This window comes from Lepidochelys kempii, chromosome 9 (assembly GCF_965140285.1).
Source record: "Lepidochelys kempii isolate rLepKem1 chromosome 9, rLepKem1.hap1, whole genome shotgun sequence".
Taxonomy (NCBI): Eukaryota; Metazoa; Chordata; order Testudines; family Cheloniidae; genus Lepidochelys; species Lepidochelys kempii.
In genome coordinates this window covers 84121757-84138975 of record NC_136388.1, presented here as the reverse complement: position 1 = coordinate 84138975, position 17219 = coordinate 84121757, and the positions used below count along the sequence as shown (strand labels likewise).

The following is a 17219-nucleotide window of genomic DNA, read 5'->3' as shown; positions in this document are numbered from 1 at the left end:
GTCCTTTTGTGAACTGTAGCTTTCTGTACTGGTTTTTACAGGAGGCTGTGAGGGCTGCTGAAGATGTCCGATAGTCTGGATATTGAAGAGAAACCTCCAGCCCCTCCGCTGAGAATGAACAGCAACAATCGTGATTCTTCAGCACTGAACCACAGCACCAAACCGCTCCCCATGGCCCCAGAAGAGAAGAACAAGAAGGCCAGGCTGCGCTCCATCTTCCCAGGAGGAGGGGATAAAAGTAAAGTATCAGCAGTGCAAAGGGGTTACTTTTCTCTCTTCCTGTCGTTTGTTGGTCGCTGTGTTTGCTTTCTGCCTGTGCTTTCTTTCTGTTTCATCTGTGGGACATGCTAATTAAAAACTACCCCAAAGCGTTATGTTACTATAATTCTAATGCCGTATTTTCAGAGAGGAGGAGGTGATGTTTCATTAATTATCTTTGTGTAGCTGACCAGGACAATAAAACACACATGCACACATGGTCTTGCATTTTTTAAATGCAGTTGTGGTTTAGACTGGGTTTTGTCTTGCATTTGCAGAGTGAAACCAAGGGAATAAGGTTCAAATTTCATTTGCAAAATTAGGGGAGGCATGTGTTTTGAATTAAAAAAAATGTATTTGCATTTAAAGAATGGAGAAAGGGGTCTTGCTTTTATTTGCACTTGTTGAGATGAGGAAGGGTGTGTGTAATTTTTTTTATTTTTTTTTTTACAAAACAACACCAAAACATGTGCTTAATTAAGGTCGAAGTGTGTCTTGGATTTTTTAAATGCGTAAACCAGGAATGTATGTTGCGTTATTTGAATCTCTGAAGAGAAGCATGTCTTGTATTTTTAAATGCATTTGAGGAGTGAAGGAAGGTAACGTGTGGGTATTTTAAATGCAGTTACTGTTAAATCAGTAGGCTGTGTTGCATTAGTTGAAATGCATTTGCAAATATAAAGGTAGAAGTGAGTCTTAGAACCAAGACAGGAAATGATTCAAATCTCCCCTTGTGTCAGAAGGTTTTTTGTGACATTACTCTGAGAGCAGCGCAGCTCCTCCCAGTTCCAGGTTGGTGCCACAATTGATTTTCTGACCTGCAGGACTCTGCACGATGCAAAGGGGGTGGAAGATTACGATGCTTCGTGCTCCTGCTTTGTAACATTATCACAGCCACTCGTCCCTTTTTGGAGAGGCTATTAGTACCCCATTTTAATAAAGTTTGAGAAAAGTTTCTGATAGCTGCATTTCAGTGGCTTGATGCAGCATGCACAGGATGGGTAAGAGATGCCTTGGACAACACGGGATTGGGGAGCAGATAAGCCCGGAGCTGTGACTGCCACTGCACTTTGCCTTAGGAATACCAGAGTTGGGACCGCATGAGTGAGTGTATGGGGGGGAGGGGGGGAGGGAATGTCGTGCATACAGTTCTTAAACTGTGATACATTGATTGCATATTAAGGGGGGTGTTTGGAGTGTGTGAGCATGAGGTGGGTCCGAGGGCGTATTAAGAGTAAATTACTGGACTAGGGTTCAGTGGAGATGTTAGGCATTAATGGGGGCGTATATGTTATGAATGTATTGGGGTGAGTTACTGGGGTGGGGTTATTTGGAGATTTGGGGAATTCAGAGGTGAGTGGGGGCTGACTGGAGGTGCTAGGGGTGTATGTGCTATGGGGCAGGGTGTAGTCGGAAGTGTCTGGGTGTATGAGCGGCTGGTGGTGTTAGGGGTGTATGTGCATTGGGGCAGGGCTGAGTCACGGAGGGGGGCTGGCTGGGGAGGTCTGAGCTATGGTCATAGGGGTTGAGTCACTGCTGTGCGGTCCTAGCGTCTGCGGACCGTGGCACCTTCCTGTCCCAACCCCTATTGCCTGGCCGTGCAGGCATTTTCCCACCCGTGGCCAGCACTCTCTTCCCAGCCACTGCCGCCTAGGGGCTGAGTGCAGCACAGGGCATGGAAAGCAGCTTCCCCAGCCAGCTTGGCAAACGGAAGCAGAGGATGCACCCACTGTAGGAGTGGCCATGTAAGGTGGAATTGAAAGCAACAGGCCTGGGAGGTGAAGGGGAGGAACAGGGGAAAGGAGATCTTGGAAGGAAAGATAATACTCCAGGAGGACCACAGGCAGCAAGAGAAGTTTTCTCCCTCCTGCTACATATAAGTTGCCCGTTACCCTGCTGCTGCCTTCTGTGTCCATCCCTCTCCCTCTTTCCTCAGAGAGGATGGCCTAGTGGCCCCTGAGTGTATCCTACTTAGGACTTCTGGCTTGGCCCTGATTATTTAAACCACATTCTCTTCTGGCTCTAACACAGCACTAAAAAGTAGAGAGGACATTTTGACTTGACTCCCTTGATTGAAAACCACCATAGCTCCTGGGGTGACAGAATGACTTGAGTCATTTCCCCTTCTGGCTGACATCAGAGTGGTGTTGATTCTCTTCTGAGGGAAAACTTCCTCAGCATGAGGTAGTGTGTGAAACAGATGCAGAAAAGGGGAGATCCAGAAGGAATCCATGCCCAAAATAATCTGTTACAGCCAGAACAGTAGTTCATTTTCTTCTCGTATAGAAGATCAGAATCAATTTAGTAGTCATTTAGATTTCATCACTACAGGTGTAACTAGGAGTAAAGTGACTAGCATTTTGTATTTTAATTTTGTTGTGTGAAATAGTAAGAATATTTAGCTTTGATGCTCAGGATGTGCCAAATCCATTGAATTGAATTCATCTCATGGCTGATTTGTAGGTCAGGGTATCAGCTAGCTTGTGCATTCTTTACAGAGTTACACAGTGACAAACTTTGAAAGTCTTGGTTACAAGCACAACATTACTTTAACATGTCCATTTTGATCCAGTGCAACTGATTTCAGCATCACAGATTTATTATAATATCCTGCTATCAGATCTTTTAAACAGAACGAGAGAGAAAGAGAATCGTAGGATATTTCTCCTTAAACAGACTAGGACATTTGTATCCTTTGTTCATTCACCAGGCCTGAGATGTGCTACACTGCTTGAAGTGTTCTGTCAACCTTTCTTTGTAACGGATAGGTAGCTGGTGTACTGTGACCACTACTTATCATGCTGACCAATACTGTCTCATTGTTTCCTTGTGCTTCCCCTGTCTGATTGTTGTATGCACCTGTTATCTCTCACGTTATAGTTAGTCCCTAAGCTCTTTGAGGTAGGGACCATCTTTTTGTTAAGTCCAATGGGGCTTGATCCATGACTAGAACCCCTAGGTGCTACCACAATACAAATAATCTGTGTTAAGTAATTATATGCTCATAATCACTACAGTATCTAAGTTCCTCTGTCTGCAATGTGTGTTTCCTCAATACCTCTGTGAGGTAGGGAAGTACCATTGCCATTTTACAGATGAGGAACTGAGGCACAGAGTGACTAAATAGCTTGCCCAAGGTCACACAGAAAGTCCTGTGGCAGAGCAGGCAATTGAAACCAGGTCTCATAAATCCCAGGCTGGTGCTCTAACCATTTTCCTTCCTCTTAAGTATGATAGTAGTCAGTAGCTATTGGGGATTCAGAGGCTGTGCGTCTCCTCCCAGCTGGGCTCTGTTCCTTCAGGAAAACTGGGAGCAGAGCCATTCAAGGAAATTGATGGGGTTCTGGGCTGGGTTTTTTGGGTTGTTGTTGGGGTTTTTGCAGTCCTGTAGATAGAGCCTTCTTTTCCATTCTCACTGAATCGCCTGGATTTGCTGCTCTGCAAAAATAAGTACTACCGTATAGCGGGAAGTGGTGGCCTAGTAAGGAAATTACGGGAAATTAAACCTAAATTATCACAAAGGAAATGTATCCACCTGACTCTCTTTTCAGCTATATTGGTGTAAATGATAGTAGTATTAACAATATTAAACCCCATGAAGATTTAGACTGGTGTAGCTGAGAGCAGAATTTGGCCCTTGGTAGCTAAGTTGCCTCAGATACATAAAAATAAGAAAATGGAGGAAGAACAGACCTGTTGGGATAAGGGGGAAAAGAGGAGAAAGAAAAGAATGGGGATGCTGGGGTAGAAGAGAAGGGAGAAGGAGGAAAGATTAGAATAAGGTGAGAAGAGGGTGGAGAAAAGAAAGGACCCAGAGAAAAGAACAGAATGAAAGGGGGATAGAAGGGAATTAAACAATGAAATGAGCAGGTGAAAAGAGGGCAAGCTGTTCTTTCCCTTACAAGAGAAATGAAAAAGTCACCACTTAGATGAGTCACATTTTACTGCCAAAGAGACGGTTTTTAGCATCATAATAGTGTGACTGGGAGAAACCAGACAGAACACTGTCTATTTCCTTGTCATCTTTTGATCTGTAATAATTGTTGCAGATGTGGTGGGTGATTTCACATTTCCCAAACTTTGACAGCTGTGTTTATATTGGCCAATTTATCACAGATCATTTATAACATAAGCAAGCAAGAATTACAGATATTCGTGCAGAGGAGTCAGCCCATCACATTATATTTCACCACTTCACATGGAAGGTATGTGATTTGGGTTGCAGGGCATAGAAAAGTGTCAAAATGTTTAGACAGTGGGGTTAAATATAGACATCTAATTCCTTATTTAATTTACATGTTATCAGTGTTTTGAATGCAATCTTTAAGCAGAGGTATGCCATGCATACTTGCCAAGTCTCCTGAAAAAAGAACAGGAGTACTTGTGGTACCTTAGAGACTAACAAATTTATTAGAGCATAAGCTTTCGTGGGCTACAGCCCACTTCATTGGATGCATAGAATGGAACATATAGTAAGAAGATATATATATATATACATACAGATAAGTTGGAAGTTGCGATACAAACTGTGAGAGGCTAATTAGTTAAGATGAGCTATTATCAGCAGGAGAAAAAAACTTTTTGTAGTGATAATCAAGATGGCCCATTTAGACAGTTGACAAGAAGGTATGAGGATACTTAACTTTAGGGAAATAGATTCAATATGTGTAATGACCCAGCCACTCCCAGTCTCTATTCAAACCCAAGTTAATGGTATCTAGTTTGCATATTAATTCAAGCTCAGCAGTTTCTCCTTGGAGTCTGTTTTTGAAGCTTTTCTGTTGCAAAATTGCCACCCTTAAATCTTTTACTGAGTGGCCAGAGAGGTTGCTAATTAGCCTCTCACAGTTTGTATGGCAACTTCCAACTTATCTGTATGTATGTGTGTATATATATATATATCTTCTTACTATATGTTCCATTCTATGCATCCAATGAACTGGGCTGTAGCCCATGAAAGCTTATGCTCCGATAAATTTGTTAGTCTCTAAGGTGCCACAAGTACTCCTGTTCTTTTTGCGGATACAGACTAACACGGCTGCTACTCTGAAACAAGTCTTCTGAAGTGATCTATAATGCTTGTCACCGGGAATGAGAATCCTGTAAAGGGTAACAAGTTCCAATTTTTGATAGAACATATTGTATAGCACCTAATTGCACTTACAGATCTGACTGTTCCTTTAAACTGAACTTGATGACCCTTTAAATCCAATTTTTGCTGCAGTCACTTGCAAGTGGCAAGCTAGGAAAAGCCAATTTTGTTATATACAATAAAGAATCACATACACTGAAAGGATATGATCTCTTATTACTGAAAATTAAGTAACAATTCATTATAGATGAAAGGAAAAACCCTGGCATTCTGACTTGATATATTACTGTTGTCTCTTCCAAGTGCTGAAGGAAAATAAATTATGAGTTAACATTGTGTAGATGTTAGGATCTTGGGCAGAAATGCAGCAGGTAATTATTCAATTAGGATAAATGCAACACTATGGACATGGGAATAAAGAATTCAAAATACCCTATACTTTCAGTACGAAGGGCAGTATGTGCTAACTTTGGGGAAAGCTGACTTTTCTCTGCCAACTAACTGGATGTGTAAAGTGGCATTAAGGTCAAACAGGGAAAGAAACACTTCCTTCTGAAATGAGATTAGCACAGCTCATATTGGTTTGCCTGCGAACCAAGAGGGACCTGGTTTGTGTCTTGACTATGGTGTTGTGCAGGATGCATGCACACACAGTGAGCTCAGGCACCAGATGAGGGACTTCACTAATGCCATCTATTGGCAGACCCAACGCTGTCACTCATCAGGAAAGGCAAAATAAAAAGCCACTAGCTTAGTGTTTAAGGTAGAAGTCTGACTTGGCTTGGATACAAATAAAAGTGCAAAATGTGAATATTTATAGAACAAAGACTCCATTCACTCAGCTCCCCACTGCTCTCTGTCAATAGAACAGGAAACTTGCTTGTGGAAATAAGTCTCTCAACAAAATTGCTGCCATGCAACTTTTTCTGTACAACTTGGCTATCCTTAATAATGTACCCAGGGAGTGTGAAGGACAAATGAAGGGAATGCACAGTCACTTCTTGCTCTCTTACTAAACTGTCATGCATGTTGCTGACCAAACATGCAGGTTCACAGCATGATTCCCACACCTTCGGTGAAGGTGCTCCTTTCCTCCCAAAACCAGTGCTTTATATCAGACCTTCCTTTAGCCTGCAGCTGCCATGTTATTTATTAATTTGTACTACAGCCGTGCCTAAAGACCCAAATCATGGCCCCATATATCTCTGGAGACCTTGTGACTGTTCGTGTGACGTCATATCAGATTTGCAGAGCTAGTCAGTCTAGGAACATGATGAGAATTTATAAATCCGTTCCCTAAATATTTGTATTAAACTGATGGGAAGGGAGGAAAGGAAGAGCTGGCTTCAAGGGTATATTGCAGAAATTTTCAGTTTAAAGCATTAGAGATGATGCAATGTGCATTCTACTAACATTTTATTAACATCTTCTTTCTCGAATTGGGATTAGTAACTAAAACACATTGCAGATAGAAATTCGAATACATTCTAGCCCCCTTTTTAGCACATGCTATTTCAGCTGAAGTGGCAAAGCTGTTCCACAGGGAAGCAGTTGCTCCCTTCAACAGCAGTGCACACCGCACTAGGATAAAAGAAGAACCTGCAAATAGCTATGTCCTATACCAGGGTTGGCCAGCCTGAGCCTGAGAAGGAGCCAGAATTTACCAATGTACATTTCCAAAGAGCCACAGTAATACGTCAGCAGCCCCGCCATCAGCACTCCCCTCCCCCTGCACCCAGAGCCTCCCACCCCTAGCAGCGCCGCCGATCAGCGCCTCCCCCTCCCTCCCCACACCTCCTGATCAGCTGTTTCATGGCGTGCAGGAGGTTCTGGGGGGAGGAGGGAGGAGTGAGGGCACGGCAGGCTCAGGGGAAGGGGTGGAGTGGGAGAGGGCCTGTGGCAGAGCCAGGGGTCGAGCAGTGAGCACCCCCCGGCACATTGGAAGGTTGGCGCCTGGAGCTCCAGCCCCGGAGTCGGTGCCTAGACAAGGAGCCACATATTAGCTTCTGAAGAGCCGCATGTGGCTCCGGAGCCACAGGTTGGCCACCCGTGTTCTATACTATCTACCTGTATGGTTTCAGTTTGTAAAGTATGACGGTTCTCCAAGGAAACCAAATACTTCAGCTTGTACTATCACTGGACTCCTGCTGTTTGAACATAGTGTCTGAATTATATGTAGACTCCTTTAGAGATGTATTTGAGAGTTCAGTAAATATGTTCTACAGTTAGGTTTATTCATAAGCTTATATTTGATATTTTAACTAGGGTTCTGCCTGGATTTGGATAGGTTTCCCCAGAAGTTTTTGTAACCTAAACACAATTTGTTGCATGAACAGTTATTTCGCTGTAACTTCTAATTCAGTGTGTTAGTGGAGGTACCTTTTGTCTTATAGATTCATAGATTCATAGATATTTAGGTCAGAAGGGACAATTATGATCATCTAGTCTGACCGCCTGCACAACGCAGGCCATAGAATTTCACCCACCCAATTTATAGAGGGTTGTCATTCATAGTATCTCAAAAACTCTGCCAGACCCAAAAGGTGAGTGCTCCTGAAGTACCTTGATTTGGTCACCAGCCAGGGGCCAAAATTTTGTTTGTTTGTCATTTGAATACTCAGTAAAACTGGTCATGGATGTGGTGCTGCCATTCAGTTCTTCAATGGAGAAGAGTGCTGGGAACAGACAACCATAAAATATGATGCTTTACCAAAGGGCTATAACAGGAGGGAGAGGAAATGCAAATGCAACTTTTATTGATTCCCCTCGCCCCCCCCCCCCCCCAATCAAGCTCCTTCCACAAGAAGCATCAAAATCTGTTAGGACAAACTTCAGAGTTTTGAAAAAATAAATCAAACAAGTATTAGCCGCTGGATATGAAGGCGTGATTAAAAAGAGAAATGATGGTGGAAATAACTTACCTGCCTGCTTCCTTTATATAGATGCCTAAGAAGGCTTTTACATTTGTTTAAAGTGGATTCCTTGCTTGACTCTTGGTAGCTGTAATCTGGATTTGGTCATGTGAAGAAAATCAAATACAGTCTCATGGGCCACCTCGAAAAAGGGGTATACATTAGGTTGGCACTTCATTAACCTGGGTCTCTGTAGCGGATAAGATTCCCTTTGAATTAATTGTTTCCCAGTTTAAAATGGTTACTTTTACTGAACCTGATTGTAAATACCTGTGAATGAAAAAACTGCAGAAAATAAGCGCATGTTAACATTTTTGCCTCTAGCCAATAAGAAGAAAGAGAAAGAGCGTCCTGAGATCTCTCTTCCTTCAGATTTTGAACATACGATTCATGTGGGGTTTGATGCAGTCACCGGGGAATTCACTGTAAGTAACCTCCATATTGCACCTTTAGTAAGTCTCCCAGTTCCTTGACAGTGAAATAGTTTTTTGCAGCCAGAAACTTCAGGTGATGACAGCAGTCAGGCTGAGAAAAAACAGACTTGTTGGATTTGGATATTTTCAGGACTTTACCTCTGATTCCGGCTGCTTCCCTTCCCTCCTCTCCCCCGCCTTCCCTCGGATTAACAGCAGAGTGCCTGTGGAAAATGAAAACTAGGAAGAACCCAGGTGCCTGCCTGGATAAGTCTTGTAAGCTATTTTGGGGCAAGAGCACACACACATCTGGCCATCTGGCCTAAGGGGCATAGTCTACCTGGCCTATAGACATCTCTAGAGCAGTGCAGAAAGCTGCAGACCAGGCATTGTGGAAGGCTGATCATTTTGTTTCAGTAAACAACCTCTGAGGTATTCCCCGTCCAAAGACTAGGTAATCAGGCAGGCTTTTAGCTTGAGTCAGGTAGTAATATAACAGCCAACTTTGCCACGTAAGATTAGTGGGAAGAGTTAACGCAATGTGTTTCAGCTCAAGTAATGGGGAAAATGAGTCTGGTCCAAGCCCACTGAAGCCAATGGGAGGTTTCATTGAGCTTTGGATTGGGTCACTAGTTAGGTGTTGGAATCATTAATTAATTAGTAAGCCTAACATGATAGTGAGTTTACGCTTACTTTTTCCCAGTAACTTTCCATACCTTCAGTACCCAGTGAGCTGATGGATCAGACTGTGCTGTACAAACATGTTGAATGGTAGGCAGTGCTAGTGTTGATTGGCTGTGTAAATAAAACAGGCAGGATGGGACAAATCATTTTGTGGCTTGCTGGCAAATGTGCCACAAGCTTCCAAAATCTGGGCACCAAATGCAGTTCTTCTGTGATTTTTGTTTTGGTTGCTGCTTCTGTTTCTTTAACATGTTTCAGGAAACTAGAACATTCCTGCTTCCCTAAATAAATAAATAAAATAAAATAATACATATAAAATGAAAGCGGTGTGTTGGCAACACCTCTTTAACAGAGAACTAGAATTGAAGAGCTTTTAGTCATTTGAAAATGTTACACTCAGAATATTTTATATTGGATTTTAAAGAATAGACATGACTTCTAAATGTGTACTTTAAAAAAATATTCTGGGCCAGATCCTGAGGTTCTTATTCAGGCAAGCCTGATTAACTTCACTGGGAATTTTCCCTAAGTAAGGCCTGAGTAGAGATTGAGTTTAGACCGCCAGATTTGGTCTTCTGCCCTTAGAAATTGCAACAAATATATCAATTTCAGAATACTTTTCTGGTATTCTCTCTACACTTTATTGTTTATTCCTCCCAGTATGTCTCTCTCTGTAACTACTTGACAGTTAACTTTAATCTTTGCTGCCATTTCTCAGTTCCACATTACATTCTGTCACTTTTTTATTTTCCTCCTTTTGTGTTTACATTTTCCATTTCTTTCTCTTCCACCTTTTCTATCCTCTTCCTTCCTTTTCTTTTGTGTTCTCTCTTCTTTTCTCTGATCCCCTTTTTCAATGTTCTCCCAGTTACGGTTCTGTTATTTCTTTCCTGTTTCTGTATTGTGCACTCCTCAGTCTGCTCTCTTTGTCTCTATTCCCTGTGCTCATTCCCTTCTGTGTTCTGGCTGGAAGAAAAGTGAATGGATCACAATTATCTTCCCTGGTGCACCGGTAGACAATGATCCCAGTCATTTTCACTTCCCTACCAGCTGGAACAAAAAGGAGTGGAACAACAACAAAAATAAGTTTTCAGGTCTGAGGCACCCTCTGCCTGCACTTCAGAGATCAGCATTTGGATCAGTTTTAATATTGTTGCCCGCATCCATTGCGTCAAAACAGTAGGTCTGCAGCATCAGACTTCTTATTTTCACGTCTAATGCCATTGGCAGTACATTAGCACAGGCCCTGGCCTCTTATAGAAAGCAACATCTCTCTGGACAGACCCAGTTTTATATTAGTGATTTCTTTTCAATTACTTTTTTTCCCCATTTAAATTATGGGCACTAGCTTCCTAGTGTCCAGCCACACTTTGTTGGATAGTTATTTCTAAAATGATACATACTTGCTACTGAAGCATGAGAGTGCAGAAGTTAATTCAGTGGGCTGCGGCCATAAAGAGATGGCTGCGCCATCAGAATATACTTACCCCACCCCCCCAAAAAAAGCCTGGTGATCATGAGGCTTGTTGGTATAGGCCAACTTCTGCAGTACTTAATGCAGCAAAAAGCCCATTCAAGTCAAAGGAAATGTTGCTCCATTAAGGACCACAGTTTGCCCCACAGCCACGAGCTAGTTCCAGTCACCAGATATAAGTATTGTGTTACATTTGGCTTCCCTGATTTTTCCCAACCTCGACACAAGTCTCTTGTCAGCCAGATAGTCACACGGTAAGTAAATTTTGCTGAAGCGACTGCCAATAGCTACACACCTTTTTTAAAAAAATTCCCACTGTTTAGTGATCGCACTGTCTGTGTCTCTCAAAAGTTTGGAAGTGCCATGGGAATGTGAAAATATTTTAAATTTCAAGCGATTACAGTGGTTGTCATGCCAGCCATGTCTGCTTTATGGGTTATGCGCAATGCATAGAAAAATTTCTAAAACCCAATGTTAATCACGCCCGTGTCTGTATTACCTGACTGCTATTAGTTGCATCTAGAATCGGAATCAGGAACACCTGCATGGGACCCTGAGTTTTGGCTCTAAGGTTTTAGCATCAAGCTATGTTGTTACTCATGTATGCATGTTAAAACTCCATTTCACTGTGCTTGGAGCAACCATGATTGCTAAGAATTAGGGCACAAAGCACCAAATAAAATTGTTTGGAAACTGTTGGGTGGAACCATGCGTCTTTAGCTTTATATTTATTTATTTTGAAGAAGTTATTGCAATTATTTTGAGGGGAGGAAGGCTCTAGATTTGTAGCTTTTTTGTTTCATTTTGTTTTTAAAGTGAATTTTGTAAGCCATGCCTTTTAGTGAAATAGTTTCCTGACCCCCAGTCTGGAATAAAAACTGGCCCCACCCCAAATTTTTAAAGATTCTTGATTAAGATTTTAGCCAGTTGGAGGAAGTCATGGCTTTAGATCCAAGGTGACTTAAACAAATGTTTAGTGACCTAACAAATGTCTGTCCAAAGTTTCCTAGGTTTTTCACTCTGACATATACATTACTTGTATTATAGCAACACTTGTCCTTCTAATATGAAATCTGAATTCGACAACTACTTTCTCAGTTGCACTTTGTTCACTTGTGCACTGGCCAGTTATGATCTCAGGACTGGAAAAGCAATGGAAAAAGTTGCATACAGCTGTTAAAAATTGCTAAACTGGTTTTAAAAAACAGAAAAAACAGAGTAATTTTTCCAGTCACTTGCCGTGAATCCTCAGTAATATGTTTTTGTAAGGGAGGGAAAAAAAACCTGGTAAAAAGGGGGATGATGCTTCCAAACTTTGGAACAATTGTGATTTTTCTGTTTTTCCTAAGTCTGTCTTCCTTGTAGCCTGTCCAGCACCTAATCTATTTGGTACTTACCTCATAATTCTCCCACTTTAGATGGGATTTTCCCCATTTTGGCCCATTGGTTTCACCTCCTTACCACCTTCTAAGTTGTCCCACATTCTGTTTTAACTTTCTTTTCTTTCTTTATTTACGTCCATTACAGCCAGATCTCTATGGCTCACAGATGTGCACAGGGAAGCTTCCAGAGGTGCGTCACAGGCCCAAAAGAAGCTTGCATCAAAGTGCTTCTTTGAGATGTCATAGCACTGCAGCAGCAGGTTCATGTGTGTGCAGTAGATTTGTTGCTTGGCTTATCCCACATTTTTGTCATTAATCCAAAACTCTGGAGGCCCATGTCACACATTGATTTGCAGAGAACTTCGAAGGAAGAAGCCATGTAAAATGTATATCTAGACTGGGGTGGCACCAAGGTTATGCATAGATGCACCTCAGGTATAGTCTTTATTCGGTAGCTCCTCTAATTCGCTGCTAGATGTTGGCTGTGTGGTAAAAGGGGAAAATTGTAGGTTCTGAAACTTAGGAAATTATACTGGATGTTTAAAGCAATTTGTCAACAATAATATTCCAATGCAAATTTGCAGCTTTCCAAGATTGGATCGATTTCCAAATGTCACCCTCCCGCCTAAGATGATTGAAAACTCATGCTAGGCTTTGGCACTTCCAGCCTGTTTTCTGAGTTCCTACTTTCTATACATTTTTAATAAGCAGCATAGAGAGCTAAGGGTGCTGGAAAACGAGACTTTCCTTAGCAGCAGCAGCAGCAGCCGTGTTACAACTCAGTGTTACAATTTTTACGTTTCAATCCAAATTGTTGCCCCCTTCTCCAAACTAGAAACAACACTCCCCTGATTTAGACATACTGTACTGTCAAATAAATGTATCAGGGGAGGGGGCTAATCTTTTAATTAGAACAGCAACTATATATTTCCATTAAGCATTGAAAATCCAGTGTAAAGCTCCTAAAATACACTGTGTTGTCCACAAATATAGAGTAGTCTTGTTATGTCTGCACTTAATCACCAGGAAAACCAGCTAGGCCTTAAATCATTATTCCATGGAAGAGCAGAGTTGATTTAAAGATGAGTTTCATGCACGTTTTTTCCTGTCAGTCATAACTTTCTTTTCTTTTTTAAAAGTTGGATCCCGGTTTTAGCTCTGTATTTTGATAGAGAAGAGAATGATTACATCTACTGTGTCAGTTTCTTATTTTAAATGTAAGGCATCAATTAAAGTTTCTGAAAGTAATCTTACAGGTAGCATGGGATTCTTGGTAAGGAACTATGCTGGTTGTGGCTGCTGAATTTCCTAAATCAACATTCTTTCTACTTGGCATCCACAGGGAATTCCAGAGCAGTGGGCCAGGCTGTTACAGACCTCCAATATAACAAAACTAGAGCAAAAGAAGAATCCACAAGCTGTTTTAGATGTTCTCAAATTCTACGATTCCAAAGAGACAGTTAACAACCAGAAATACATGAGCTTTACTTCAGGAGGTAAGTTGAAGCCATGCTGTGCAAGAAACTGAAAGCCAAACTGGTTCAAAAGTAAAACAAGTGTCTTTGAAGTGCAAAGAAGTGACCAGAAAGACATTCCAATGACAAGGAAAGATCTAATATCCTGGAGTTGAATGCTGCTTCCTCCCAAAGATGCAGTTGCAAATGTGGAAGAGTAATTGGATAATCTGGTTGTTTTTGTTACTTTGTTTTCAAAATTAAATAAGAGGATTTGTGAAACAGTCACTGGCTCTTTCATTCGGAAGCCACAAATAACTAGTAATCTGCATGGGAGATGGGTGCTATGCATAAATATATGAAATGAATACAACATTTCTACTGTCATGGAGTCTTACTAGGAATCTGGATGAAGGATCAAAGAGAAGGAGGTACTTCTAGAGCCTGGAGCATCTTCATTCTGGGGATTTCATTGCAATCGAGGTGCCATAATTTGGAAGCCTCCAAATGTGACACTATCCCTGGGTTTTCTGTACATTCTGCAAGGTCACTAAGCAGCATTGAGAAAATGTTTTCAAGGAGAATAATTCTGAATTTTAGTTTATATTTTTTTCAGTGTGTTCTTTTTTTTTTCCTTGTTAGCGAAAGGAACCCTGTTGCCTGATAATAAATCATGTCTACCAAGGACGCTGAGGCTTCAGACTGGGTAGAGTGTGTGTGGCTTTAGTAATGATGTGTTCTTTTCTGTATCATGGCTCTCCTAATTATTGACATGATTCCTGCACAAAAATGCTGTGATACAGTTAAGTCTGTAAAGACATAGCTATTATTTCCGCTAACGTGGCGTTCAAACCCAGCAGCGTGTGAGCAGCATCTGTAACTTTCTTGACCTGAAATTGTTCATCTGGTAGAGCTAATAAAAATGCCGCCATCAGTGCCAGTCGAGACAGTTACTTCCTTGAACCTGGTGGCTCAACTGAGACCCGTAATTCAAAAAATTGATTGCCTGACTAACCTTCAATTTACCCCCACTAAAATAACAATGAATGCTGGAATAAGATATCAACCATGCAAAATTTCAGGCTTGTCGGAGTTTTGTGCATGTGTGTGTGTTTGCAAAAGCTAGAGGGATGATGTGTTCATAATCCGCTTTAGAAGGGAAACTGACGTACATTCTTAGGGAGTTGCTATTGTGGCTCCATAATAATAGAACAATCACAGTATGAGAAGGGTTATACTAAATCTTTTCTGTCAGAAGGTTTTGACCCCACTAGAAAGAAAAATGCGTGTATTTGCATTCTTTTTATCCACGTGACTTTATCATAAGCCTGACTTCAAACTGCCTTCCCTATTGGGGAGAGACGTGTGCCGAACCACTTCCCAGCTCTTTTGGGATAGTAAAGGGTCAAGTGAAACATGGAAAACAGACACTAAAGTAAAATGCAGACATTGCACTAAAAAAATAACCCAGATCATTCCACCACCTTGCTGTCATCTTTATAAAGTAACTGGTTTTGCCAAAGGGGTGTTGTGAATGAAATCCGACGAATTTTGGAAGAACTTGTTCGGCTGGATTCCCCAGACCAAGCTTTGTTATGAAAAGTATCTAGCCAATCTTCTTTTGCACCTTTCAGATAAGAGCGCCCACGGATACATAGCAGCCCATCCTTCGGTGAGTGTAAAAAAATAACAGCAATTTCATTTATGGTGTTTGTGTAAGTGTGGTGGAGTAAGCCATAAACTCTGAATTTTCTGGTATTTAGAATACCAGTCGCCTCCGCTGAAAGAAGTCAGACACAACATCTTTGCAGCAGTGGTATTTAGATTCCATTGGCTATTTTTAATTTTCTGTATAATACCTGACAGACAGATTAAAGTCTGGGTTTGTTGATGAGGAATTGCTTACTATTCCCAGCCCTTTATGATTTATATTCTGTAGTACAGTGTGTTATTCCAGGCTCTCTAATTACACTTTAGCGTAGTTTTTTCCATCTTAAAATAAAATCTCTACTAAATTTTTTTGCTTTTGTACTTCTGTGATTTAATTAGCTATATGACTGAACATAAAATTAGAAATTATTCAGAACTCACTGAAATAATTTGTAAGAAAGTTTTAAATATTGGTCCATTATAATTAATGCTGAATTACTGTGGAAATCCTGGAGATATATTTATGATGTACATATTAATATTGACTGAGTTTATCAGTATTAACATTATTGCATTAAATATCAATAATTAATTAGGGATTTGGCCTTTATTTTAAATTCAGTGACTCAGTTTCACAGTTAAATTTTTTAACTAAAGCCAGATCCATTATCCATAATAAAATACATTTCTGGAAGAATACTGCAATCACATAGGAATATAATCAGTATGGCCTTCAAAAGTGGTTCCTACCAGTGGTTATGGTGTCCTTAGGAACTATAACTGTGTATCATGGGATATAACCAGTAGCAAGATACAAGCTCCTACAAGAGAATAGCCTACTCAAGGGATTCAACAGGAATCTTATATAAGAGGGAAGGTGGGAGCGCTATTGCAATACAAAGAAATCATTCAAATCCTACTAACTGAATTTCACCCAGTAATACAAGTCTGGTATTAAATATTCAGGTTATTGTATGTAGTGTAGCTTCACAATTCTAGTGTTGTCACATCAACTGAGGAACCCTTCTAGGGTATGGAAATGGTTTGTTATGGTCTGGCATCATAGAAGTGAGATTATTTTATTGCATGATTTTTTTTCAAAAATGTGTAAGTTTGTAAAATATGAATTTTAAACAGGAAACTTTAGAGTCATGTGATATGCTACAGAATAATAGATACTCTTTCCCACCTAAGACAGCTCCAAACTCTGGCAAAGTTGCATGATATCATATAGTATATGGTGAATGCTTCTCTGTCCCGGTAGTTGGGTTATGCAGCATATAATTCTAAAGTTTTGACACTTTAATAACTTGTTTTACAGGTCACCATTTTCAGTAAAATCAGTTATGCAGTGGAATAGATTCTCATGGGAGATGCAATATCACTGAATATATATTTAAGGACAAATTAATTCAGGCAGTGGTAGGAATGATGTAGTGAACTGTTCTGCAAACTATAGGGGTTTAGATTGGATGATCCATACAATCTTTTCATTGATGCCATGTACTGTACTGAAGAGAAGTGATCATCTCACAGGTTATGTGCGAGACCTGATTACTTAGAAGAAGTGTCCCCAGTCAGCTTAAGATCCTGCTTTGATAACCATGTTATTCTCTGTGTTCCTTCTCTTAACCCCCCTATAAAATTCCCTTCAGCATTTGGTAAATGTTTGATTGGATTTTTTTCCCCAGTCTATTCTTCTTCTAGCAATTCTAGCCATTAGTCCACATTTTAGGTTTAGTCGCTGGGTTTATGGTAGCTGCAGCCCCATTAATGTTATACTGCTGATTCACTGAAACCTGGCAAAGAGCAGAAATACTAAGCATTAAGCATTAGATGAAGATAAATGTGAAAAGCATCTAAACAGGAAAAAATAATATTATGCTGGGTAAAATAATAA

General features: G+C 40.7%; 1 protein-coding gene across 4 annotated transcripts in view; it reads left to right on the top strand.

Annotated features, from left to right (window-relative positions):
- Nucleotides 1–17219, top strand: part of PAK3 (p21 (RAC1) activated kinase 3) — a 197959-nt gene that overhangs the window by 143661 nt on the left and 37079 nt on the right. For 2 of the 4 annotated variants that reach the window (XM_073361185.2, XM_073361184.2), the window contains exons 2-6: nt 42–238; nt 8587–8687; nt 12361–12405; nt 13558–13711; nt 15304–15341. In XM_073361185.2, the coding sequence (XP_073217286.1) occupies nt 64–238; nt 8587–8687; nt 12361–12405; nt 13558–13711; nt 15304–15341 (513 nt within the window). In that variant the 5' untranslated portion in view covers nt 42–63. The remainder of the gene's footprint in view (nt 1–41; nt 239–8586; nt 8688–12360; nt 12406–13557; nt 13712–15303; nt 15342–17219) is intronic. The other 2 variants (XM_073361192.2, XM_073361191.2) reach the window with 2 other exon arrangements.